This window comes from Taeniopygia guttata, chromosome 30, assembly GCF_048771995.1.
Source record: "Taeniopygia guttata chromosome 30, bTaeGut7.mat, whole genome shotgun sequence".
In the NCBI taxonomy this organism is placed as follows: domain Eukaryota; kingdom Metazoa; phylum Chordata; class Aves; order Passeriformes; family Estrildidae; genus Taeniopygia; species Taeniopygia guttata.
In genome coordinates this window covers 2,413,463-2,439,585 of record NC_133055.1, presented here as the reverse complement: position 1 = coordinate 2,439,585, position 26,123 = coordinate 2,413,463, and the positions used below count along the sequence as shown (strand labels likewise).

Here is a 26,123-nt window from a genome sequence, read left to right as displayed (position 1 = left end):
CCTGCCCGCCTGCTCCCAGTGTTCCCAGTAACGCTTCCCAGTTAAACCCAGCCCAGTTTATGGGGGCACCGGGGAGGGACTTGGGGGGACCCCACGGCGGGGCCGGCACTGGGCAGGGAGGGCGGGGTCCGGGTGGGGAACACTGCCTGCTGCGGGTCTGCCCGGCAACTGCTGAGTCATCAGCGCCGCTCTCTCTGATTGGCTGACTCTTGTCCACCGCATTCTCTCATTGGCTGAGGAGAGGCCCGGGAGTGCAGAGAAGGAACGGGAGAGATCCCGCCCCGAGCAGCGGCACGGGGACAACAGACCCAGCCCGGGCACAGGGAGGGAATTTATTACCAACCAAACCACGGCAGCACGAGGAGAAGGGAAAGAAATCCCTCCAACACCTTCCCCCAACCCAACGGGCATCACCCACAACAGGGATATCCACCAGGGAGAGACGGGGACATCCGAGATTAGATTTTATTGTGTGTACCAGGTTTTTATACAGGGATTTACTTGTAGGGTGCTTATATATGGCTCTGTTTTTGGTAACAATTTCCCATTGGTTACACATTCCTCATGACATGAAATCACCTGGTAACATTATTTTATCACAAAGTCTCACACCATGTTGCTCGGTCACTTCTTGCCCAGGGAGACTTAAACTGTGTCTGTGTCTCCCACAGTTTCTGCTCAGTCAGGCCTCAGATATCGGGCCCCTTTATCAGCTCCATTGCTTTACTCTCTGTTTTATTCCCCATACGGGGGCACCAGGGCTCTGCCCAACGGGGGTCACTGGGGATCATCCAGCCCGGATCCTCCCATGGGGGATGGAGCTGCAGCAGCGCACCAAGCTCTTCCCTCACTCCAAGCTCTTCCCTCACTCTCTTCCCTCACTCCAAGCTCTTCCCTCACTCAGGGCACTCACAGGGTTTCCGTTAGTGGTGCCTCCGTTGGTGCTGGGTCAATTTTGAGCTCCTGGAGAAGCTCTTCCCACACTCCCCACACTTGTAGGGCCTCTCCCCGGTGTGGATGCGCCGGTGCACGGTGAGGTGGGAGTTTTGGTTGAAGCCCTTCCCGCAGTCGGGGCAGCGGAAGGGCCTCTCCTCTGTGTGAATCCGCTCATGTAGGAGGAGATGGGAGCTGGTCCGAAACCTCTTCCCACACTGGGGACACTCGTAGGGCCTCTCCCCGGTGTGGATGCGCTGGTGTATTCTCAGGTCTGAGCTCCACCCAAAGCTCTTCCCACATTCCAAGCACTCGTAGGGCCTCTCCCCAGTGTGGATCACCTGGTGCTCGATCAGGCCAGACATTTGTCTGAAACCCTTCCCACACTTCCCACACTCGTAGGGCCTCTCCCCTGTGTGGATGCGCCGGTGCCTGGTGAGGTGGGAGCTTTGCTTGAAGCCCTTCCCGCAGTCGGGGCAGCGGAAGGGCCTCTCCTCTCTGTGACTCCGCTCATGTACGAGGAGATCGGAGCTGGTCCGAAACCTCTTCCCACACTCCCCACACTCGTAGGGCCTCTCCCCAGTGTGGATCCTCTGGTGCTGGATCAGGTGGGAGCTCTGGCTGAAACCCTTCCCACATTCCAAGCACTTGTGGGGCTTCTCCCTGCCATGAGACTTCTCCACCAGCTCCGAGCTCCGGCTGGATCTCCGCCCACCTTCCTGGCTCAGGGGGGCTCTTTCCTCCCCGCAGCTCCCTGGGCTGGGTTTGCAGCTCCTCCTCCTGCAGCATCTCTGGGGCTTTTCCTCATCCTCCATCCAGACACGCCCTGGCAATGACAAATGCTGGTGTGGAGAAAAAACAAGAGGAGAGCACCTTGGACTGGAGGTTCCTCCTTGCCCCAGTTCATCTCAGGAAGTCATTGGGAATCTTATGTCTGTAAGAACCTCCAAAACACCAAGATTTAGCCCAAAAATCCCACAAACTTCAAGATACAGATCAAAAACTCCCCAAACATCACAAGTCAGCAAAAACCTCCTCCAAAACATAAAGACTCAGCTGCCACATAAAACCAAAGCACCAACATTTAGCCCAAGAAAGCTCAGAAACACCAAGATACACCCCGTTAAAATCCTGGATTCCCCTCCACAGTCACCTGCTGCATGTGGGGGGAGCAGCGCTCCTGGGGCTGGAGGGAGGCTGCAGATACAGGGAGGGGTGGAACCTTCTGCTGCTTCCTCTTTCTGCTCCTCTTCCTCCTCCTGTGTCTCTCCTCTTCCTCACACTCCTCTTCCTCCTGCTATTCCTCCTTCTCCTGCACAATCCCACCCTCTCCTGCCACCTGCATCGTTTGACCATTCTGTTCCTCAAGCCTGCTTCTCCTTCCCTTCTCCTCCTGCCCCCAGGCCCAGCACCCACTGCCGGCTCCCTCTTCCCCCCAGACCCACAGCATCCCAGCCGAGGGGCAGGGATGGAGCTGGGGCAGGTCGGGCTGGGGCAGCGCTGGGCTCTCGGCCGCTCCCGCCCGCACTCGGTCCCCACTGCAGCCGCTCCCGCCAGGACAGCGCGGGGGGGCCCAGCCTTGGCGCTGCCCCACTCCCACCTCCCCAAATTCCCCTCGGGGGGCGATGGGGCCGAGGGGGGGGCGCAGGTGGGGTCCAGGTGGGGAATGCGGGGAGCTGCGAGTCTGCCTGGCAACTGGTGAGTCATCAGCGCCGCGGGCTCTGATTGGCTGAGCTCTGCCCGAGGGCTGGGGCTGCAGCAAAGAGGGGACACCCTGCTCCAGGGGGGATGTCCCACAAACAGGGGACCCCCATGAAAGGAACAAGAGCAAAGTGTCTTTACAAACAGATGCTCTGAATCTGCTCGGAGATAGGGCCAGGAACCTGTTCATAAGGAAGTGATAGGAGAAGCCATCAGATTCAGAAAATGTTATTAATTGATGACACAGACTGCTGCTCAGCCAAGGTCCTGCTCAATTCATGAACTTCCAGAAGAACAACAAAGACTTAACAGAGCCATGAGTATCATTTGCTATATAAAAGCAGGGAGCATATTAAGGGAGTATGTAGTAGGTGGATTGGGAAGTCTGTAGCTCTCAAGTACTTCAGCCAATGGGGAAAGCAGAGGGAGATGTGGCCAGGAGAATTAGGATGAAAAGGAGGCTGTGTCCTCCAGCAATTGGAGAGATCCCATGGGGAATGTACCATGGCCGCTCCCATTTTTAGAAATGAAATTAGTTTCACAAGACTCCTCTGTCTGCTTTGTGGACAGAATCCTCTGGTGATGTCAATTTTTCCGCACACCCTGGGGCAGGGAGTGCAGCTGAAGGTGCCTCACCCACTTTGGGTGATCGGCTCCCTTGGCTGGCGGCGGCACCGGGGATTGATTGGGGACCCGGGAGTGACCAGGAGACAGACGAGTGACACATCAGGGGGGTCTGTGAAGAGTCAGCAGGGAGAGAGCACTGAAAATCTCATCAGTGAGTGCCCTGGGATCTTCGGGGAGTGAACATGGCAGGGCACCCATGGAGGGGAGAAAAGGGAAAGCCAGGGAGGGGTCCTGGCCAAAGGGATGATGATCCCAAAATGTCTCTGAAGGGTCCCTTGGGAGAATGCTGAGGTAGTTTGCACAGTCCCCCAGAGGTAATTAAGGACATGGACACCCAGGGAGGGCAATAAGGGAAGGGGAGAAGGGATTTGGACAACAGCGGATGGATGGTGTTGGTGTGCTGGGAAGAGATTGGGTGAAGAGGAGTGTGCAGCAATATGGTTCAGGCAAGAAGCAGCAGGAGGAATCTATGTGGTAAGAAAATGGATGATGGAAAAGAGGAGGAACAGAAAAATACTCAGGATTGGGATGTTTTTCAGCAGGGTCTTATCCTGACAATTTGCCAGCTGATACTTTGAATTCCCAGTTTCCAGGAGAGGAAAAGCAGGAGGTCAGGATGTCAGGGGTTTCTCTGTGGTGGGCAGCGGCAGCAGCGGGCGCAGAGGTGCGGGACCGGGAGCAGGGCTGGGGGCCTGTGGGGAGCTGCGGGGCCGGGCCGGGGCTGTGGGGCAGCCGGGGCTCAGCGCCGGGCGCTGCCTGACCCCACCAGCCCCGGGCAGGGCCGGCAGTGGCCCCCGGCCCCCAGGAGGCTGCGGGACGCCCCGGCCGCTGCCCGGCCCCGGGGAGCTGCCGGCCCTGCCCGCCGGGGGGGCCGCCTTTGGACACTGCGGCAGGACAGGCACCGGCTCTGCCACACGGGCTGTGCAGGGGACCCTGAGCACAAGGAGCAAAACAAAGCAACATCTGGGAAATGCAGAATGCACATGGATGGATCAGGATTTTCTGTGAAGGATTTGGCTTGGGTCCCTGCAGAAAGGAAAGATTTTGCAGAAAGCTCAGCAGCTCTCAGAGGATGAGCACCCACAGGCAATGACCGGGGCTGCAGGAGTGGCACAAGAAGGCCCTGCAGCACTTGGGCACAAAGGCACAGCAGCTGAAGGCAAGGAGGGATGAGCAAAAGGCCAAGCTGAAGGCAAAGGCCATGGCAGAGTTCCCACAGCCCCTGAGGGATCAACCCCAGGGCCCACGGGGGCCCCAGCACCCAGGGGACGGCGTCGGCCACAAGCACCTGGCAGAGGCATTGCCCTCCTGGCCAGGGCAGAGCCCACCCAAACAGCCCCTGGGAAGGAGTCAGGGCTCCAGCTGCAGCCCACAAGGACACTGCAAGCACAGACAGCAGCACCCTCAGGAGGAGCGAGTCCACCCCTGCATGGACATGGATTGTCAGGGCTCTCTGAGCGCCCATCCCACCGGGGACCCACCACACTGCAGCCCTGGAGAACATCCAGGCTGGGTCTGCATCCAGAGGAGGCCTCTCCTGATGGACACAGGGGCCTCTCCATCCACTCTGAATCTTACACCGAAGGGGGGAACATTGGAAAGGAGTGTTTTCCTCATTAAGGGAATAACTGGGAAAGCTGAGCTGGTGTCATTTGTTCAATTAGGAGCTATGGGAGGTTAATTTGAACTAAACTAATTTTTTTCTCTTCCTACTGTGATTGTAATTATCTCGGAAGGAATTTGATGATGGCATTGTAATATTGTAAAAGGTGATACAGAGGCTATTGCTGCTGTACCTTTGTGTCAAATGTCTGGACTTTTTAACCCCACACAGCCTCCATGCTGTGGTATGGACAGGAGAAAGAGAGCAAAACCTGAGAAAATGAACAACCAAAAATAACGATGCTTCAGCTGTGGCTCTTCCAGACTCAGAAAAGAAATTCAATTTTAGGGGAATGTTCAACAGGGCCATGCCAAAGGAATTCTTGGGCCAAAACGTTTCACCCAGTGCCCAGAGTGGCCTCATTGCCTGCAGAATTGTGCAGCCACAGCTTCAACGGGAACCGAGGCCCAAAACCTGATGACAACAGGATCTCCAACTGTTCCAGTCTGCCATCAAGTTCAAGCTTTGATAACCAAAAGAGCCTCGCAATGGATGAGCAGTGCTCGGTTATTACAGTGTGAAACTTGTTCAGTGGCACAGGAGGATTCAGAACTGAGGACAGGGCAAGGGTTTAACCCAGCCTCCTGTTTGAACAGCCCCCAGAGGGGCTGGGAAGAAACCCAGCACTGCATTCAAGTGACAGAGCTCCAGACCCAGCCTGGGGGAGATTCAGGACACATTGCCTGGCCTGAGGCAGAAAATGTCTTTGTGGATGGCTCTTCAACGGCAGCAGAAGGGAAAAGAGTTCCAAGACACGCTGTTATTGAGGAAAGGGAATCAGACAAAGCCCAGGTTACCCCCCATGGTCAGCTCAACCGGCACAGCTGTGTGTGCTTGTAAGAGCCGGGCACTGAAATGCCCTGAGCAGGAAGGCTTCAATATCTTCTGGTGACACCATCTCACCTAACAGGGGGGCAAAAGCAATTCTGATTGCTCAGCAGCCACTGGATCACTTATTAAGGTATTTCTAAAAGGAGTAATTAATATAAAAGGCATTGTGGAAGCAACAGACACAGACAGCAGAACTCATTTTACAGGAAAGATCCTCCAGGGGGTTGTGGCAGCTTTAGGAATACAATGGGACCTCCAGAACCCCTGGCACCCCCAGAGCTCAGGCTGGGTGCAAAGAATGAAAGGGGAAAGAAAGAAACACCTTTGGAAGCTGGGGATAGAAACCAAGATGCCATGGGTACGGCTTTTGCCATTGGCTTGGGCAAGAAGAAGAGCCAGACCCAGGGCAGATATTCAATCATTTCCCCTTGCAATTGATCTCGGGAATTCCTTACCCTGGGAAATCTCCACCTAGTGCAGGGTGGAGATAAGGGATGCACATTTAAAGCAGTCTGTGCCCAGAATCCTGTCTCTGGTGCAATCTCTCCCCCAGGAAGCTGGGCTGGCACAGAGCCTGCCTTGGCACTTTGCTGTTGCCAACATCCCAGCAGGACATCGGCTCCTGCCTAAGGAGTGCAGAGCAGCACCACTGGTGGCCAAGTGGCGTGGCCCGTGCCAAGTGGCCCCGAGGCCAGAAACAGCCGCCAGCACAGCTGAGCACGGGGGACCCCTCAGCCTCGGCTCCAGGTCTCTGCAGCCCCGGAGATTTGCACTTCCCGCCTGCAGCAGGAGGATGGGAGGCCCCCACTGAGCCTGCACTGAAGGCAGCGCAGCAGCAGCCAGGGCTCCACAGCGGGGCAAGGCCCTGGGGCTGCCCACACATCCTCTGCTGAAATCCTCGGCCTGGCCACGCTCCTTTGGCAGCTCCAGCCACCGGGGACAGCCCTTGCTGCCACTGCTGCAGCTTCAGCGCTCTCTGGGCCTGCCCTGCCACAGCTGCTGGGCAAGAGCACGGGACAATTCCACTCTGGCTCTCACTTACACTCACACACTGCCCTGCCTGCCATGGCATTGATGGAAAATACACCAGCTCATAGACTTTAACATTGTTAACCTTTCATTTCTCTACTCAGGCTTGCTTTGCCTTGGCCCTGGGGAAAGAAATGTTAAAGGTTTTGTTAAGGGATGTTGCACCACTCAATGGAGATGAGTTTAACATCTCAACACACTGGGAATGGCCCAAAAGATACCCACAAAGATAACGCCCAGCAGCAAAACATCAACCCCAGCAGCAAACAGCAACCAACACCTACCCCAGACACTGCCAGGGCTGCAGACACCTGGTCTGCAAAAGGCTGAGAAGGAAATCCAGCACTTCCCACCTCATTAACAGCAGAAGCAAAGAAATCCGGGGCCAAGAGGAAACCAAATACTAACAACTGAACAACTTGAAACTTTGGAACATTAAACCAGTGGATTTAGACTGGTTCAGACTGTATCAAGTTTGGGAAAAATCTAGTAAAAGCCACGGAGCTTTTACTCCGATAGTATTTTATTTATTATATACTCCGATATATTTTACTGATACTTTACGTGTCATGGAACACTTTTCTCTGCACACCCGGGCTATGTGGGGATGGAATGATTTCTGTTGCACATCCTGGCCAGAACCAAGGAATGCCTTGACTCTAACAATAAACATATTGTTGGAGTTTTTCTTTTTCCTGCAGTTTCAGTGCTAAGTTTAGAGCATTAGAGTATTTTTAAATTACTCCTACTTCTATATTGCCTGTTAGGTTTGGGTCAGGAATTAGAGAATAAGTTTTTACTTAGAGGAGAAGGAGAAAAAATTTAATTGACTTGGAAAATTTTTGTGTATGTTTGTGCGTGGCTCTTAGAGATAGAAAAATTTTGGTCTGGGTTTTTTGACGTTCACCTTAAGGCAACATTTTGTGAAGCTAGAAGAGATTTGAAGGTGACCCTTTAACTCATAAATAGAAGATTTGAAGGAAAAAAAATATATAGAAGATTTGAAAGAAAAAAAAAAGAAAAAGCAGCAAGTTGGGGGGGGGTGCATATGTGAGGCTGCTGAAGCTGCTCTGGAAGAGAAGCTGCATTCCAGGCACCCGAGGAGAAGCTTTAGAAATGCAAATTAACATTGCTGGGGCAGAGTGGGGACAATGTACCTGGCTCTTCTTGCCTGGGGCAGGAATTGGCTGATTCCCTCTGCCCCTCACCCCAAGCTCTGCCTGCTTGCACAGATGGAATCTGCAGGGCTGAAGGCAGAGCCCATGGTGAGGATCTGACTCTGAAACAGAAATGGCTGAAGCTGCAAAGGGAAACAGCAAATGGAGAATGTTGTGAAAACTTCACTAAAATAAGGAGGGGGGGATAATCCCCCTGCCCACTCCAACATCTGCTGCCACTGTCTGTACTGTACAGGGTGTATCAGAGCACTGGGGCTTTTGCTAGAACAAGTTCAGGGAAATCAGTTGGAATTCAAGTATTTGATGATGTAATTAGAAAACTGCGGCCAATTGATGCAGCCCCGGCTGCAGGGAGCACCCAAAAATGAGGAAAAGATGAAGGGCCACGAGAAAAAATTCTACAACCCTAACCATGGACCAGCCCCTGGGAACCCAAACCAATTCATATCAGGAAGCAGAGAACACATTTATCATTTCAATGGCATCATTAGATTAAAAGCTGTCCTCAAAAGAAGAACCAACCAGACAGCTCCAGCTCCTGACCTTCCTGCCGACCAAGCCACTGAAAGAGGAACACAACATTTCACCAGGGGATGAGATCAGATTATCTGTGAGCAGAAAAAAAGGGAGTTTGGGCAAAAGTAAATGGCTCCAACTGCTGTTGGCAAAGAGATGACAAGGGAAAAGTGCTGAAAAAGATAACAAAGGAAATAGGAGAGCAGTTTATGTATTGGTCCAAACATGGAAAGGATGGGAATGGGACACGCTTATGTGGCTCGCGGCACACCAGGGGTTAAACGAATGCTGCTTCTCCTCTTCTGTGCTGCAGCAACTCACATCTTTTTACCATGCTCCACACCTTGGCAGTGCAGCTCATCCAGCAGCTGAGCCAGGGGATGCAGGTGGCAGCCAGGCCTCCTGATCCACAAAGGGCTACAAAAGGACAGGGAATGAGGGCACCGAGAATAATCCCAAAACCAAAGAGGACCCGGGAAGAACAAAACAGAGTCAAGGAGTGAATCTGCCTGGAGAGAGAGCCAGGCACTTGTAGATAAGGAAGCTACGGGAGAAACCCTCAGTTCCAATAAATGTCACAAATTGACCCAGACAGCTGCTCAAAGTCCCGCTACATTCCCAAACTTCGAGAAGAAGAACAAAGACTTAACAGAGCCATGAATATCGGCTGTTATACAAAAGGAGGGTGCATATTAACGAGGACAGGCAGCAGGCGCATCGGGAAGTCTGAACCTTCCAGGGACCTCAGCCCGTGGGCAAAGGCAGAGGGAGATGCGGCCGGGAAAATGAGGATAAAAAGGAGGCTGCGGACTACAACCATGGCAGAGAGCGCACGGCAAATGCCCCACGGCCTCTCCCCCTGCTCGGCAATAAAGTCACTTTTACAGGACTCCTCACTCTCCTCCGGCCACAGAAACCTCCGGCGACGGGAATTTCCCCGCACGCTCCCGGTCGCGGGGCAGCCCCCTCGGTCCTACCCACAGCAGCCGGGCCGAGCCAGCGCTGCTCCGGCAGCGGCTCCTGCCCAGGCCCCGGCGGGAAGGAGACCGCGGGCAGCCGCTCCCGCCGCGCCCTCAGCCCGGGGCCGGCACGGGCCGGACACGGCACCACCGACCCGCCGCAGCCCCCTGCCGCCCCCTCCGCCCGCAGCCAGCCCCGAGCCCCCGCAGAACCCAGCGCGGCTCCCACCTGCGCCGGGGCCGCCTCCGAGCTCCGCCGACGCCGCCTCACCGCGCTCCGGCCGCTGCCGCCGCTCCCGGGCCCGCACAGACGCTCCCGGCGCCAATGGCGCCGCTGCCCGCCCACGGCCGCCCTCAGCCCGCCGCCGGGGCCGTGCTGCGCCCCGCTCCCACCAATCAGCGCGCCGCAACCACGACTGACGGCACCAGCGGCCAATGGCAGCGAGCTGGGGGCGGGCTCTGCGCACGGCCCAGACTCGCCCCGCGCTCTCAGGGCCCCCCGCGCTGCGTGAGGGCAAAGCCGGAGATGAGGAACAGCCCCGGGACGGGCCCGGGCCCGAGGCGGGATTGAGCTGCCCACACAAACAAACTTCTCCGCACCTCCCGCCACGGCTTTCCCGGCCCTGCGCCTTCCGTGCCTCCGGCTCTGCGGGAAGCCCGGAAGCCTCCCTTCTCCTGCCCCTCATTAGTGCATCGCTGCTTCGCTTTGATTTCCCCCAAAAAGGGAAACCTGCCCAAAGCCCTGTGGGCGAGCAGGGGAGGGGAGAGATTTCTGGTAGAAAACTGCAAAGACTCAGAGCAGGATGAGGAGAAGTCAGTGCAGAGCCTTAAATGCAGCTTTCCCCACGCCTCCCTGCTCCCAGCTGCACCTCCTCCCCCGGCAGGGCAGGAGACAGGGAATGGGGCCATGCTCAGCTCATCCCCCGCGGCTTCTCCCTCTGCTCAGGGACAGGAGTCGTTCCCTGCTGCACCCTGCGCTCTCTCCCAGCCGAGACTTCTCCAGGAACTTCTCCGAGCCGAGTCCATCCCCTGGGGCACAGCCCCCTCCAAGTGCTGCAGCGTGGGTCACTGTGCCACGGGCTCGGTCCTGCCAGGCCAGGCTGCTCCAGCGGGGCCCCTCTGCCCACGGGGTCACAGCCTCCTCTCAGGCATCCCCGAGCTCCAGCCTGGCTCCTCCAGGGGCTGCAGGGGGATCTCTGCATCCCCATGGACCTGCAGGGGGATCTCTGCATCCCCACGGACCTGCGGGGGGATCTCTGCATCCTCATGGACCTGCAGGGGGATCTGTGCAGCCCCATTGTAATATAAATTATGGAATAATTCGTGATTATGTAAAATATACATGAAGTCAGTTGTGCTAGTAGAAAAAGATTCTTAAAGTTTTAAAAGACCTGAAGACCCAGCCGGGAAAGACTGGAAACCACAGATGGCAGAGAAAGAAAGACCTAATTTACAATTGAAAACACGTGTCTCCCTGCAGAGATGGGCACTTTCCGGGGATACTCCACCAGACGCCCAAGGTGAAAAATGCACATATGTTAGTTTGAATAGTAGTGCTGTATTAACATTTTAATAGTACTGTAAATGTAGTTGTGTAGTTAAATTGAAGCTTTAGTAGTTAAAATAGAAACTATGTATCTGGGTTTTCTTTTAAGGAATGACATACTCGCTTTGACATAACCATCACAGAACACCCAAATCTTCCAAAGAAGAGGAATTTATGGTTTTCTGTTCAGAAGAATCTAATTTCTTCCGGCCTTGCTAAAACTCGAAGACGCCATGGGAATTAAAGGAAATAGTTGGCATATAACAGACAGAGTTTCTTGTTTTAAATAGAATGTATGCATAACCATGAAGGATATATGAATATGCAATAGTGTAGTTTTAGGGGTGATTCCTTTGTTCACAAGGTATGCTTGTTGTGGCTTAAGTGCCCCAGAGCATCTGGACATCCTTAATTCTTTGCTTTTTATTGTCTTGTAATTGTCCTAACTCTAAATTTTTATTACTCTAATTGTATTACTATTTTAATAACCATGTTATTTTTATTAAAAATTTAACAGCCAAGTGATTGGCGTTTTTCACAATTATGGTAGCAAAGGATGGTTTTTAACACCTCTCTGCCGGGGCCTTGGGAGAGTCAGGGTGAGGAAGACGGGTCCTGCCCTATTTAGGCAGCCTCGCTCTGTTCCTCTGGTGTGTGACCAGACACAGGTTATGATCTATGGGCAAAAGGAGACAATAAAACAAAGAAAAGGGAAAGCATTCCCTAAAACCACAGTAATTAGCCCCAAGACTAAAGTGTACACGAAGAACCAAGACCCAAGGACAAAGGATAGGTGAGTATTTGTTGGGATGGGGCGGATAAGGGGGGAATGAATGTGTGTGACAGAAGCTGCTGGGTATCCCAGACTTGCCAAGTGATTGCTGTAGTCTCTCATGCTGCTTTTCGTCTTTTTCATGTGAAAAACGGCCAGTAAAGAGAGCAAGCGAGTGATAAAAAAGAGAGAATCCCTCCCAGAGAAACTGGGACTGGATCTTAGGAAGAAGAGGAACCCCGTGGAGTGCCGGATTGAGGGATAAGAGGGCCCAAGAGCATCCAGGATTCAAACCTGCTGGGTTGAGGGATTAACATTCCAACAGCACTCAGGATGTAGATATGTAATGTAGACTGTTTGAAAGTAAAAAATATCTTCTTGTTGTATGTGAGAGTTAGTGAAAAATAAAAGTGAGTAAATGTAGATGAATGGTAGTATAAGTAATGTAGATTTTTTTTTATGAGCTTTTCTTTATCTCCTTGGAGAGAGTGTTAGAGTGTTTCCTGGCAGTCGAAAAGAGAGTATTGCAGAGAAAAATTCCTCACTTGCTGTCCTCCCCCTGCCCTCAACTCTATTCATATTTTGTCCATTCCCTCTTCAAAATACAGATTTGTAAAACTCATGCTCTGTGTCCTCAGATGCCCTTCCCAAATCAAACCTTGGCTTCGTTGCAAATTGCATTGCACTAACTAGCATTGCCTTAAATTTGTTTTGGTGCAGGCAGGGTCACTTTGGAAGTAAGTTGTTGTTTACTTTGTTCCTGCAACCTTTTCAAGCTTGTGAATGGAAAAATTGTGATAGCAAAATAAGTCTTTATTTTTGCACTGTCAGCTGTGAATGGCTGGTAGCCTTGGTGGAGGGTGCTGTGAATTACAGGCCTGCAGAACACGCATAACAAAAGTAATTTACTTTGTAAGGAAGTTGAAAAAGTGGGGGGGAGAGGTGATTGGCAGACTCACCTGTCCAGGAGGTAGGACTAATGTTAGAAAGTGGACTGATATTGGAATGTGGCTGCTGAAATGTGAAGAGAGAAAAAGAAAGAGAGAGAAAGAGAGAGAGAGAGAGAAAGAGAGCGAAGGGGAGAGCGAAATACACCCCCAAGGTCCCCTCAGCCACAGCTATCTGTAAGTTCTCCCCCATTCCTGCTAGGCAGAGTGACAACAAGGAGGGGGGGAAGTGGGGAAGGACAGAGTTAAACCCAAGGCTGTGAACAGGACCACCAGTAGAGATAAGATCAAGGCAGAGATTGTGACTCTCACAAAGTGGTTTATTGTCTTAAGCAAGATTTCTTTTTTCTTTCTGATTGCTGTTGTTAAGAAGAGAAGGCTTTTGTTCTGAAGACTTAAAGTCTGTAAGACTAAAACAGTTAAATGTTACCCAAAAAGTAAAAGGCAAGAGATGTGATAACATCTCATGTTAAAATTGGCCTGGTCTTTTTTATTTAACTAATTATAGCTCACAGGAAGAAGAATTGGTCTCTGCAGCTATTAACACAGCTGGATACAAGAAGAAGAGGCAGATGTAGAAAAAGCTTTTAGTTAAACCCAGAAAGTTTTAAAGAAAACTAATGGTAAAAGTTAATGCAGTATTGTTTTTCTTTTAACACTGTGCTATTAAGAAATCCTTTCCAGGTACCATTAAAGCAGCAATCCAAACCACGAAAAGAGGGTGAATTAATGCCAGCAAAACCAAAGGACTTGTGAAGAAACTTGAGGAATGAACTATCACATCTAAACCGGGTGATACCAAATTGACTTCCAACCAGGACTGGGTGGTAATGGTTTGGGAAGACCCAAATGATCCAAGGCAGGTACAAAGAATAACATCTCACTGAGAAATAAGGCAAAGCTTGCATCACTGGTTCTAAGCCCGGCCTGAATAAACCCTGAGACGCCTCCGACACCTCCTTGGCAGAGGAACACTGCCACTTCAAACAGGAGGATCGGGAGTGTTTCCGTCAAAGAGTTCTTATAGCCTGGCCTCAGCCTGTGGCTTGTACAGGGAAGAAGGGAAATTGCCATCAGTACTGTACTGTATATTTTATGTGATTCATCCCAATACTGGACACGCTAGCTGGGTTACAAGTGAATGTTCAAATTATGGGAATAATTGGTGTTGTAGCTCACAAAATCTATGTTCTTGTTGCAAGAGGTATCGATTACTGAATCAATTCCCTATACAGATAGAACCCAAAATCACTGAAGTAATAACTTTGTTTTGTGGATGGATTATTAGTGCCTGTTGAGTGAGAGATACCTGAGGAATGGTGGGAAACCACAGTTAAGGAGTGTCGAAAAGGACTTGCCTAAAAAAATGAGTAAAAAGGAGTGACAAGGGAAACAGAGGGCAAGCCTGGACTGAGCACTGTACTCACCACCAAGAAGATCACACGTACCTGCTGTGGGAAGCAACCCCATAGGCAGGGGAGGTGGGGGTATAAGCCATGCCAGACCTCTGTCATTCCTGTTTCTGTCTCTCATTTGTTGTCTTTTCCCTTCTGAGATACCAGCAAGATCGTGTCCCAAATGCTACAGAAAGTATTACACAGAAAGGAACCAAAGTTCCTTTTTGTTACACACACCCATGTCAACAGCCACAGACCCACCCAAACTGAGTACCTGCAGGTAAAATGGGGAAAAATATTGGATTACAAGGAACTTAGGAAAAAGTAGTAATACTTGGGGCATGGAATGTCCAAAAAGAGGGAGATGGATTTGTTTTACATTTGATCTTAGAAATATAGTCCAAGATTCGGTAAAAAGGCAATTAGTAAAAAAAAAAAAAAAAAAAAGGTAAAACAAGCACAGCAGTCTAGCTCTGTATTAACCCCAAATTATATACTGCATCGTACTATAGGACTCCAAGCAGTTATAGAGGAGATAACAAACAAAGCTGTTCAGGCACTGGAATTAATATTGAGTCAGCAAAGCCAAACTATAACTGCAGTGTATTAAAATAGGTTGGCTTTACGCTATTTATTGGCTAAAGAATGGGGTGTACAGATTGTTGAAAATAGATGGCAATGAGGGCATCATCCTGGAATAAACAAAGGATATCAGAAAAAAATTATGACCCTGGTATCAGTCCAAAAAAAACGAAAGGGAAAATAATGTTAAAGACTAACAGGTGGGGTAATGTATTGAGAATGGGATGGTGGAAGAAATTAGGATTCTTCCTTTTATGTGTTACAAGTGTTTTGATATTTTGATTATTTTGATAATCCCATGTTTTAGTTGATTACCAACAGAGTCCAAAGAATGCAAGAGGATAAGAAATATTGCTCAAGCCGAATGATTTATAAAGAATAAGAGGAGAGATTGTGACAAATGCATATTTATAATTGGCCTTTCGCAAATGTTACAATGAATATTATATGTGTCATGTTAGAAAGTTTATGCTGTTCCATCGGATCTCAATTCCATATAATCCCAGTCCAGTTTGTCCCAGTCCATAGGATCCCAGTTCCATATTTGATCCCAATCTCTAGTTGTTCCCTGTCCCTGTTTGATCCCAGTCCATATTTGATCCCAGTCCGTATTTGATCCCAGTCCCTAGTTGATCCCAGTCCATATTGCGAGGACGCTGGACTCCAGGACGCTTTGGGTGGATGGAGACGAGAGATCTCTGGAGGCTGCCCTTAGAATATCTGGTTTATTAGAGAGGGTGAAAGGCCCTGCTTGGAGTCACCAGACCTGACCCGTGGCTGGCCCGAGGGCATGGGGGAAGGGAGAGGCAAGGGGTAGAGGGAGATAAGAGAGGATCCCAAGAGGATGTTCCAGGAGAGGGGCAGTTCCAAGAGAAGGGAAGTTCCAAGAGTTCGTCTGGCTCCTCAGGGACTCCTTGTCAGGGGCTTCAAGGTGGGCTGGAACAAGACTCAGGCCAATGGGGTCACAGACTCCTGATGCTTCAGGGGAGGGTTACAGGTGTGGGATGCACCATACATTGGGGTGAGATCCAACAGTCCATCTGACCCTTGGACCTACCTGCAGGTAAGGGCATTGTTCAACCAGAAGGGGGGATTGTCTTCCTCCTGGCTGTACGATTGTGTTCTACTTGTGCAGTAACTACGGTTTGGTATGTCACAACTTGTTACCGTCTCAATCTCTGTATTTTCTAAACCTTTTGCCAGGCAGTCATATTTATAAGGCTTTCCTATTTGAGCTTCCCCAAGACATATGATCCCAGTCCATATGATCCCAGTCCATATCTGATCCCAGTCCCAATTTTATCCCAGTCTATATTTGATCCCAGTCCATATTTGATCCCAGTCCATATCGGATCCCAGTCCCAATTTTATCTCAGTCTATATTTGATCCCAGTCCATAGGATCCCAATCCACATCTGATCCCAGTCTCTATATGAACACAGTCCGTAGTTGATCCAAGTCTCCAGTTGATCCAAGTCCATATGATCTCAGTCCCAATTTGATCCCAGTCTGTAGGATCCCAGTCCCTATTTTATCCGAGTCCCTTGTTGATACCAGTCCATAGGATCCCAGTCCATATTTGATCCTTGTCCGTATTTGATCCCAGTTCAGTTCATTCCAGTCTGTAGGGCCCCAGTCCCTAATTGATCCCAGTCCTTAGTTGATCCTAGACCACAGGATCTCAGTGCATATTTGATCCCAGTCTCTGGTTGATCCCAGTCTATATGGCCCTGCACACATTCCAGAGGTCTGGAATTTCAGCTCCCAGCCAGGAAAAGACATTCCCTTTGCCCTCGAAGGCTAAGCTCTTGAGAAGGGGCTGAAAGCCAAGTGGAGCAAAATCCTACAGAGACATTTCCCTGCTGGCCTCCATAACTTCAGCTCCTGAACTAAGAAATAAAATAATAATTGGGAAATAAAATAATTAAAAAATCAGGGGTGGGTCATTGGGGGCAGAGGGGGCAATTAAATTAGAGGAGGATTCAATTAAATCAGGGAAGGATCTTTGGTGGTCCCTGAGGAAATTAAATTGGGGGAGGGTCTTTGGAGGTCCCTGGCTCAAGGGAGACACGGAGAGAGAAACAGAGCAGGCAAAGAGAGGTGGGAGGGAAAGGAGGACACAAACACAATCAGCTGAGAAGGTGGTGCCCTGAAAAACAGAACTGCCACGGACTGGGAATGAACGGCAAAGAAATCACTAAGTCTGAAAGTTTTATTTGCTATCAAATACATCCCAGCCACCCAGCCCCACACAATCCCCATCCCACCACTCCAAATTGGGATCCCACTTCTCCCAGTCTCCTCCAAAACCCATCTCACCCTGGCAGCTGTGGATTCAAGTGAGTTTGGTGTGGGATTGGGTTTTTTTGAGGTGGGAACAAGAAATCTGAGGTGGGATTGAGGCTCTGTGGGTTAAAATTCAGTTGTTTTCAGTGGGATGTGAGTGGTTTTGAGGTGAAAGATCGATCCCTCTTGGCTCTTGGAGTACAGAGAGCTTGAGAAGAGAAAATAATGAAGGTCAACACAAAAGGAGAAGCAGCCAGGTGTGTTCCCAACATGGATGACAGGGAATGTGGGTCACTAGGGCTGTGCCCAATGTGGGTCCTCCAGTGGGGGATGGAGTTTAGCTCTTCTCGCACTTGGGGCACTCGCAGGGCTTCCCTTACCGGTGCCTCCGTTGGTGTCGGGTTAAGTGAGAGTTCCTTGAGAATCTCTTCCCACACTCCCCACACTCGTAGGGCCTCTCCCCAGTGTGGATGCGCTGGTGCCTGAGAAAGTGGGAGTTCTGCCTGAATCCCTTCCCGCAGTCGGGGCAGCGGAAGGGCCTCTCCTCTGTGTGAATCCGATAGTGCAGGAGGAGACAGGAGCTGCTCTGAAACCCCTTCCCACACTCAGAACACTCATAGGGCCTCTCCCCAGTATGGATCCTCTGGTGCCGGATCAGGTGGGATCTCTGGCTGAAGCTCTTCCCACACTCAGAACACTCGTAGGGCCTCTCCCTGGTGTGGATGCGCTGGTGCCTGGTGAGGTTGGAGTTGTCCCTGAATGCCTTCCCGCAGTCGGGGCAGCGGAACGGCCTCTCCTCTGTGTGAACCTGATAGTGCAGGAGGAGATGGGAGCTGGTCTGAAACCTCTTCCCACACTTGGAACACTCGTAGGGCCTTTCCCCAGTATGGATCCTCTGGTGATTCCTCAGGTGGGACTTCCTCCTGAAGCCCTTCCCACACTCCCCACACTCATAGGGCCGTTCCCCACTGTGGGTCCTCTGGTGCAGAATCAGCTCTGACCTCATCCTGAAGCTCTTCCCACACTCCGAGCACTTGTGGGGCTTCTCCTCATCATGGAGCTGCTCAGGGACCCCCAGCTCCGAGCTCTGGCTCGATCTCCGGCCACCTCCCCGGCCCAGGGTGGGTCTTTCCCCCTCAGATCCACTTGATCTGCGTTTGCAGCCCCTCCTCGTGCGGGATCTCCGGGGCTTTTCCTCCCCGTCGGGTTCCTGCGCTGTGGAGCTGCTCAAAACGGCCTCTTCCACCAGGTTTTGCCGCGGGGATTTGTCCTCCGTGCTCTCCATCCTCAGCTCCTGCTCTGGGGGAGGAAGGACAAGGAGAGGCTCTTCCTCTTCCTCGCAGCCTCCCAGGGGCTGGGAATGGGAAATCCTGGTTTGGGGAAAACAAGGGATGAGTGTTGCAGCATTTTTGAGAGAAAGAGGGCATGAATTGTGAAAGTTGAGCTACTCCAGGCTAGGCCTCAGATTGAGGCCTGGTGGGGCCTTCAAAGCCTCTGACGCAGTTAGAAATTCAGAGCTTGTGGCGCAGATAGAAAATAGTCTTAAGGTATTGTGGGGACCACTGGGTGTGAACTAGTATAGGTTTTATGGTGTAAAGTGTATGCCGTTTTAAGGAAAAGGTAAACAATGTTAGCCTACCAATCAGAGTGTCTTTGTTTCTGTAAACTATGTAGAAGCTTATATAAACTACCGCCTGATTTTGAATAAACGGAGAACGTTGCATTAATCATATTGATTGGATGTGCGTTTGTCTTGTCCAGTTTCCCGTTTTCCTGAGATTCCCTGGCTTTAAGTGGCGCCCGGACCGGGACTCAGGAGGCTCCGAAAAGGCTGCCAAATTACTTTTAGAGTAACGGGCAGTCGGGTTTGAGTCGCGCGACGAAAATTCAGGTCCAAATCGCCTCATGGTGACGGGACCGGGATCCCAAATTCACTTTTTGAGCAGAAGTCTCCAAACTCCGAATTGGGCCGTTCCCAACGGGAGGAAAAAGACTCGTCGCATTGTTGTTTGTTTGTTTGCGAGAGTCCGTGGAGCAGTGGGAAGACCTCGGCGTTCACAAGAGACCCGAACGGCGGGTGTGGACGTGGCCGGGGCCGGGAAGCTGGAGCGGAGTTGCTGCCTTGCCGAAGAAAAGCGAGAGCGGAGCAACCCGCGGAGGTGAGGTAAGCCGCGGACAGAAAGAGAGGGTGAAAAGTTCACCATGGATGGAGATTTACAGGCTTCAGTGCGGCTGCTCTTTCATATTCTCTCAAAGAGAGCTGAAAAAGTTAAAGAAGCCGATTTAGAGCAGTTGGTCCTGTGGGCAAGAAGCAAAGGCAAGCTGCAAAAACCTTCACTGATTTTTAGTGAAACCGAATGGCAAGAGTTGGGGCAGCTGCTTTGGGATGCAGTGATAGAGGGCAAAAAGGACAAGAAAACACTATTAGAGCTTGGAGGTGTTTGGAAGAAAGTTTTACATACCTTACAGAGCATGGCCGCGGAGAAAAAAGCAGCGGAAGCTGCAATTCAGGCATTTGAGCAGTCCACATCAGAACAGATAGAAGTTCGAAAGCCATCTCGGGTTGAAAAATTTTTTTAATGTTTGTAATATGCGGCCAGTGCGGGGGCAGAAAGCTCCAGTCAGCCCCTCTGTCAGGGATGTTGTCGCTCGTTTGGAGGGAGGTGCGGAGCCGGGCGGCGCGGTGCCGGCTGGCGCGAGACGGAGCGGGGATGCGGCCGCGCCCGGAGCGGAAGTGTGCTCGCGAGCAGCGGATGTTAACAGCTCAGCGGTTCCGCGAAATGCGGCAGACCAGGAAGTGACCCTCCCGGGTCCCTCGGGAGGCGGGGAGACACCTGAGGAGGCAGGCGGAGCTGGTGACGAAACAGGGCTGAGTCAGGAGGAGGAACTCGGGGGCGGAGATCAAGGCAGAGACCAGGGCGGAGAAGGGAGCGAGGCGGCGCCGGCCCCTCGCCCCCCGCAGCGGCAGTGGCGGCGGCTGCCACCGGTGCGTGCAAACGCAGAGGAGCGGCTCGCCGGTACCCGCCGGCGGCGGCGGCCGCAGCCAGCAGCCTGGCGCGGTTTGGAGGGGCTGGGCACCCCAATGCTAGCGGAATGGCAGAAGCAGCCACCCAAACATTACCAGAGCAGAGCCCCGAAAATGCCAGTTCCCATCCCACCACGGTAGCGCTGCACTGCCCTCTCCCACCGAGCTCAGATTCTGATGACTCAGAACCAGACCTTTCTGTTGTCAATTGCAGCAGGGACAAGCGATCACAGAACAAGATACAAAGACCAAATATGTTACAGAAAAAAATAGCCCGCCTTGCCACCCTTTCGAATCGTCAGGCTCAAGCAGTGGAACCTTCCACTGGCCAGCAATTGGCATCGCCAGCAGTTTTAAAAAATCCCTTGCAGTCCCGATGGGCGTCAGTTGTGAAAGACGCTCTTTTAGACGGTGACTGGAAAGCTGCCAGCTCCCTGGCTTGTCCTGTCATAGTGTCTAATGGGAATGCCATCTGGGAGCCCCATGACTGGAAAATCCTACAATCAGCTAAGCAGACAGTCACCACTTATGGGATCAGATCAGAAGCAGCCAGGAACATCATTCAGTATATATTCACAGCAGATGTGCTTTGTCCTGGTGATTCATCTAACATTGCATCCCTGCTCCTGACACCTTCCCAATTTCTCATATTTGAAAGGGAATGGAGGCGGTTGGCAATTGAAGAGGCCAACAAACACACAAATGTGGGAGACCCCTTTTTTGGAGTCCAGCCAGATATGCTGACTGGGCAAGGACCATATCAACCAATCAGGTACAACTTACCTTTCCTGTTGAAATACATAAATTGTCACAGCAATTGGCCCATCAAGCTTTGCTTTTGGTACCAGACAAGAAAAAGTCAGCATCCTATGCCACCATAAAGCAAGGAGCCACTGAACCATTTGGACAATTTATTGATAGGCTGTCAGCTGCTTTGAAGGATGCACCTGACGTGCCACCAGACATTCAGGAACATTTATTCCGATCTCTTGCTTTTGAAAATGCTAACCCACACACAAGAACCATCCTAGCCACCCTTCCTCAGGGCTGTCCAGTTGACGAGATGCTTGTCAGAGCCACACGTGCAGAACAAAGCAACCAAGCTGCAGCATTCACAGCAACCATCCAAGATGCCATGCAACAACGACACATGATTGCAGCTGCCTTGTCAGGCAGCAAAGGTAACAACTCACTTTGTCGCAGCAAAAGTCAACCTAATCTTAAATCATCTAAAACCATTTGCTTTCGATGCAGTGGAACAGGCCATCTCTGGCGAGACTGCCAAAAAACTGTGTGGTGCCACAAGTGCAACACTGACAATCATTTTATATATAATGATTTTTTTTTTTTTTTTTCTGAGAGCATTTCTTGATTTGGGGGGATATTCCTGGATTTTTGGGGGAACGTTCCCGGGTTTCTGGGGGAACATTCCTGGGTGTCTGGGGGAGGTTCCGGGGTGTCTGTGGGAACATTCCCAAGTGTTTGGGGAACATTCCCGGGTGTCTGGGGGAGGTTCCCGGGTATCTGAGGGAACATGGGAACATTCCCGGGTGTCTGAGGGAACATTCCCGGGTGTCTGGGGGAACATTCCCGGGTGTCTGGGGGAGGTTCCCGGGTGTCTGTGGGAACATTGCCGGGTGTCTGTGGGAACATTCCCGGGTGTCTGTGGGAACATTCCCGGGTGTCTGTGGGAACATTCCTGGGTGTCTGTGGGAACATTCCTGGGTGTCTGGGGGAGGTTACCGGGTGTCTGAGGGAACATTGCCGGGTGTCTGTGGGAACATTTCCGGGTGTCTGGGGGAGGTTCCCGGGTGTCTGTGGGAACATTCCCGGGTGTCTGGGGGAGGTTCCCGGGTGTCTGTGGGAACATTCCCGGGTGTTCCGGGCTCTCCTGGCCCCGTTCCCATCCCAGGTTCCCGGGGTTCCAGGAGCTGTGCTGGTGCCCGGGCACCGCGACATCGCCTTGCTGCAGTTGGACACCGAGGTGCAGCTGGGCGCCGCCCGCGGGGCCCTGCAGGGCTTCAGCATCACCCAGAGCCACGCCATGGAGATCTCCTTCGCCAAAAGGTGACCCAAAACACCCCAAACCCCAGCAAAATAACCCCAACCCCCCCAAAAAACGGGCCTGAAATACCCCAAAATCCTGAAAAACCACCTCACACCTGCCCCTAGATACCCAAAATCTGCCCCAAAACACCCCAAATCTCTCCAAACCACCCTGTAATCTCAGAGGAACACAGTGAAATCCTCCCAAACCACCCCAAAATTCTTCAAAGCTGTACCTGAATACCCTAAAGCTGCTCCAAAGCACCTCAAATGCCTTCAAGCTGACCCAAAATCCCATAGAAACACCCTATAGACTCTCCAGACCACCCCAAAATCCCATAGAAATGCCCTGAAATCCCTCAAAGCACCCCAAAATCCTGTAGAAACCCCTGAAATCCTGCAAAAGTGCTCCCAAATCCCATAGAAACACCCAAAAATCCTTCAAAACCACCCCAAAACACCCTAAATCCTATAAAACTGCACACAAATCCCATAGACCTGCCGTCAAATCCCACAAAAATACTCCAAAATCCTAGAAAACTGCCCCAGAAATGGTCCTGACCCTGCCCCAAACCCCCTGCACGCCCCCACTCCCCCAGGTAAGTTCAGCTCAGCTCAGCCCAAATCCTCCCTTTTTTATCCTAAATCCTTTTTTACTCCTAAATCCTCCTTTTTTTATCCCAAATCCTTCTTTTTTCTATCCCAAAATCACTTTTAATCCCTAATGTCTTTTTGACCCCAAATCCTTCTTTTCCCACCCTAAATCCTCCTTTTCTCATGACAAATTCTCCTTTTGCCTCCCCACATCTTTTGTCTGTCCCCAGATCCCTTTTCCAATGCTGAAATCTCCCTTTTCCACCCCAATTCCCACCTCATTCCCGTTTTCCCATCCCAAATCTCCTTTTCTCACCCCAAATCCTTCCCTGTCCACCCTAAATCCCCTTTTCCCACCCAGGATCTTTCCCCATCTTGCATCCACCAATTCCCACCTCAATTGCCCTTTTTTTCCCAGTGTTGTACCCAGGGCAAAATCCCAAACCCTGGGGTATCAAACTGCCCCAGTTCCCAAAGTTTGGGGTCAAAAACTCCCAAACCCCGAGGTGTCAAACCCCCTAAACATCAACTTTTAGGACCAATCCCCCCAGTCCCCAAAGTTTGGGGTCATGATCCCCCCCAAATCCACTCCAGCCCTCGGGGACACAGTGGGGTTACTTGGGGTTTGTTTGGGGTTGTTTGGGGTTACTTGGGGTTTGTTTGGGGTTACTTGGGGTTTGTTTGGGGTTGTTTGGGGTTACTTGGGGTTTGTTTGGGGTTATTTGGGGCAGCTCCAGGTGCAATGTCTGGAACCCCCAAAACCAAACACGGGGGAGGGGATTGGGGATCGGGGGAACGATGGGGAAGGCGGGGGAAAGAGGGAGATGGAACCCCCAAACAGGAACAAGCCACCTTGAGGTGGCCACCTTTATATGTGGATGGTAGCCAGTGGTAGCCAGTACTTTTTCCCAGTCCATATGATCCCAGTCTACAATCCCAGTCTGTGCAATCCCAGTCCATCTGATCCCAGTCATATAATCTCAACACAGTTTATCCCAGTCTGTATCAGTATGGTCCCATTCCAAAAGGTCCAAGCCCATATTTGATCCCAGTGCAGCTGATCCCAGTATGGATCAGTAGGGTCCCGATTCATATGGTCCCAGTCCATAGGATCACAGTCCAGGTGATCCCAGTCTATATTTGATCCCTGCACACACTCCCAGGGTCTGGAATTCCAGTTCTCAGCCAGGAAAAAATGTTCCTGCCCTTGAATTTCCTTCCTATCCTCTCAACAACTTATAATAAAATTACAAATCAATAAACTATAATTAAAATGAAATAGAATAAAAATGAAATATAATAATTTCAACTCCTACTTACAATACTCCAATAATGATTTAACCCTAAACAAGAATAAGTATTAATGTAACATTACCAATAAATTTAAATAAATTATATACCAAGAAATACCTTTTGAAACTTTTAACTCATTAGCTAATAGACTTTAGATAAAAAATACCTAAAAAAACTAACATACAATCTAACACACCTTAGTAAAACAATTGCTATCACAAACTTTCTAAACACAAAAACAAACACCACTATAATTTCTCATACATTTTAAGCAAATAATTAAACTTTATTAACATCCTTAAGTATGCTAAAAAAATTAAATTATTTTTGAAGAACTTAATTGCAGATGCGTGGTTTTATTTGGATATTAGTTTTTGGTTTGTTTGGGTTATATGATTTTTAAAAAGGGATTTTTATAGGAATTTAATCAGCTTAGAAGGAGCCACTCTGCAAACACAATTGACTGAAAATGAATGGGACAGAAATCAGTAACTCTGAACGTTTTATTTGCTATCAAATACATCCCAGCCACCCAGCCCCACACAATCCCCATCCCACCGCTCCAAACTGAGATCCCACTTCTCCCAATCTCCTCCCAACCCCATCTCACCCTGGCAGCTGTGGAATTGAGTGAGCTTTGTGTGGGATTGAATTTTTTGAGGTGGGAACAAGCAATTTGAGGTGGGATTGTGGCTTTATAGGTTAAAATTCTGTTGTTTTCAGTGGGATTGAGTGGTTTTGTGGTGACAGATCCATACCTCTTGGCTTTTGAAATGCAAAGAGATGGAGAACACTGCCCAAAATCACCTGAGAACGCACAAATCCTCCAGGAGTTGAGTTCGTGGTGTTCAGGGAGGGTGCAGCTGCCGGCGGCAGGAACAAATGAGACGGGTCTTGGATTCACAAAGCTCCAAAATCCATTTCTTACCCCCGAAAGACAGGGCAAAGGGAGGGCCATTGGGGTTTGTATAGGGTATCCCAGGGGTGGAGTTAGGGTTTGGGTCAAGGGAGGAATTATTGGCAACAAAAAAAGGTGAGATCAAATTCCTGCCTCTTAGCAACAGGGGAAATCAACCCAGATCCTAAATTCTCCCTCAAACGCCTGTGAAATGGTGGCACTTCAGATATTTTTGATAAATTTCTTTAATTTAACCCTGTTTTGGCTGTGTTTAAAGAAAAAAGATGAATCAGAGGAAAATTAGGACCAAAGCAAAGGGAGAAGCAGCCAGGTGTGTTCCCAACATGGATCACAGGGAATGTGGGTCACCAGGGCTGTGCCCAATGTGGGTTCTCCAGCGGGGGATGGAGCTGGAGCAGAGCACAAAGCTTTTCCCACACTCGGGGAAATCCCAGGGTTTCCCTTACCGGTGCCTCCGTTGGTGTTTGGTCAAGTCAGAGCTCTGGGTGAAGCTCTTCCCACACTGGGGACACTTATAGGGCCTCTCCCCGCTGTGGATGCGCCGGTGCCTGACAAGAGTGGAGTTGTGCTTGAAGCCCTTCCTGCAGTCGGGGCAGCGGAAGGGCCTCTCATCCGTGTGAATCCGCTGGTGTTTGAGGAGATCAGAGCTGGTGTGAAACCTCTTCTGACACTCGGGACACTCGTAGGGCCTCTCCCCAGTGTGGCTGCGTTGGTGGATGATGAGTTCTGAGCTCCATCCGAAGCCCTTCCCACACTCCCCACACTCATAGGCCCATTCCCCAGTGTGGATCATCTGGTGGCGGATCAGGTTGTTGCTCCGCCTGAAGCTCTTCCCACACTCCAAGCACTTGTAGGGCTTCTCCCCATTGTGAAGCTTCTCAGACACCACCACCTCCGAGCTCTGTCTGAAGTTCTGCCCACCTTGCTGGCACAGGCTGGGTCCTAACTCCTCTGAGCACCCTGGGCTGGGTTTGCAGCCCCTCCTCCTGTGGGATCTCCGGGGCTTTTCCTCCCTGTTGGATTCTTGCGCTGTGGAGTTGCTCAAAACGGCCTCTTCCACAAGGTTCTCCCACGGGTATTTATCTTCCCTGGTCTCCATCCTCAGCTCCTTTTCAGGGGGAGGAAGGACAAGGAGGGGATGGGATTTGCCTCCGTTCCAGAGGGAAGGGTAAGGAGATCCCCCCAGTGCATCCCCGTCAGCAGAGCCTCGGCAGCGGGTCTGTCCTGCAGCCAGGGAATGTGCTGGGCTGGGAAATGGAGCAGGAGAGAGGGGGAAAGG

The 26,123-nt window shown here is 51.0% G+C and overlaps 2 protein-coding genes across 2 annotated transcripts in view; one reads left to right on the top strand and one right to left on the bottom strand.

Annotated features, from left to right (window-relative positions):
* Positions 1-26,123, top strand: part of LOC140680256 (uncharacterized) — a 1,118,524-nt gene that overhangs the window by 789,470 nt on the left and 302,931 nt on the right. The window lies entirely within an intron of this gene.
* Positions 1-26,123, bottom strand: part of LOC105760196 (uncharacterized) — a 448,806-nt gene that overhangs the window by 240,583 nt on the left and 182,100 nt on the right. Inside the window, exons 6-9 of the mRNA XM_072919757.1 lie at positions 25,291-25,717; positions 24,170-24,173; positions 17,414-18,015; positions 935-1,596 (exon numbers count right to left, since the gene is read on the bottom strand). Coding sequence (XP_072775858.1) covers positions 935-1,596; positions 17,414-18,015; positions 24,170-24,173; positions 25,291-25,717 — 1,695 coding nt within the window. The remainder of the gene's footprint in view (positions 1-934; positions 1,597-17,413; positions 18,016-24,169; positions 24,174-25,290; positions 25,718-26,123) is intronic.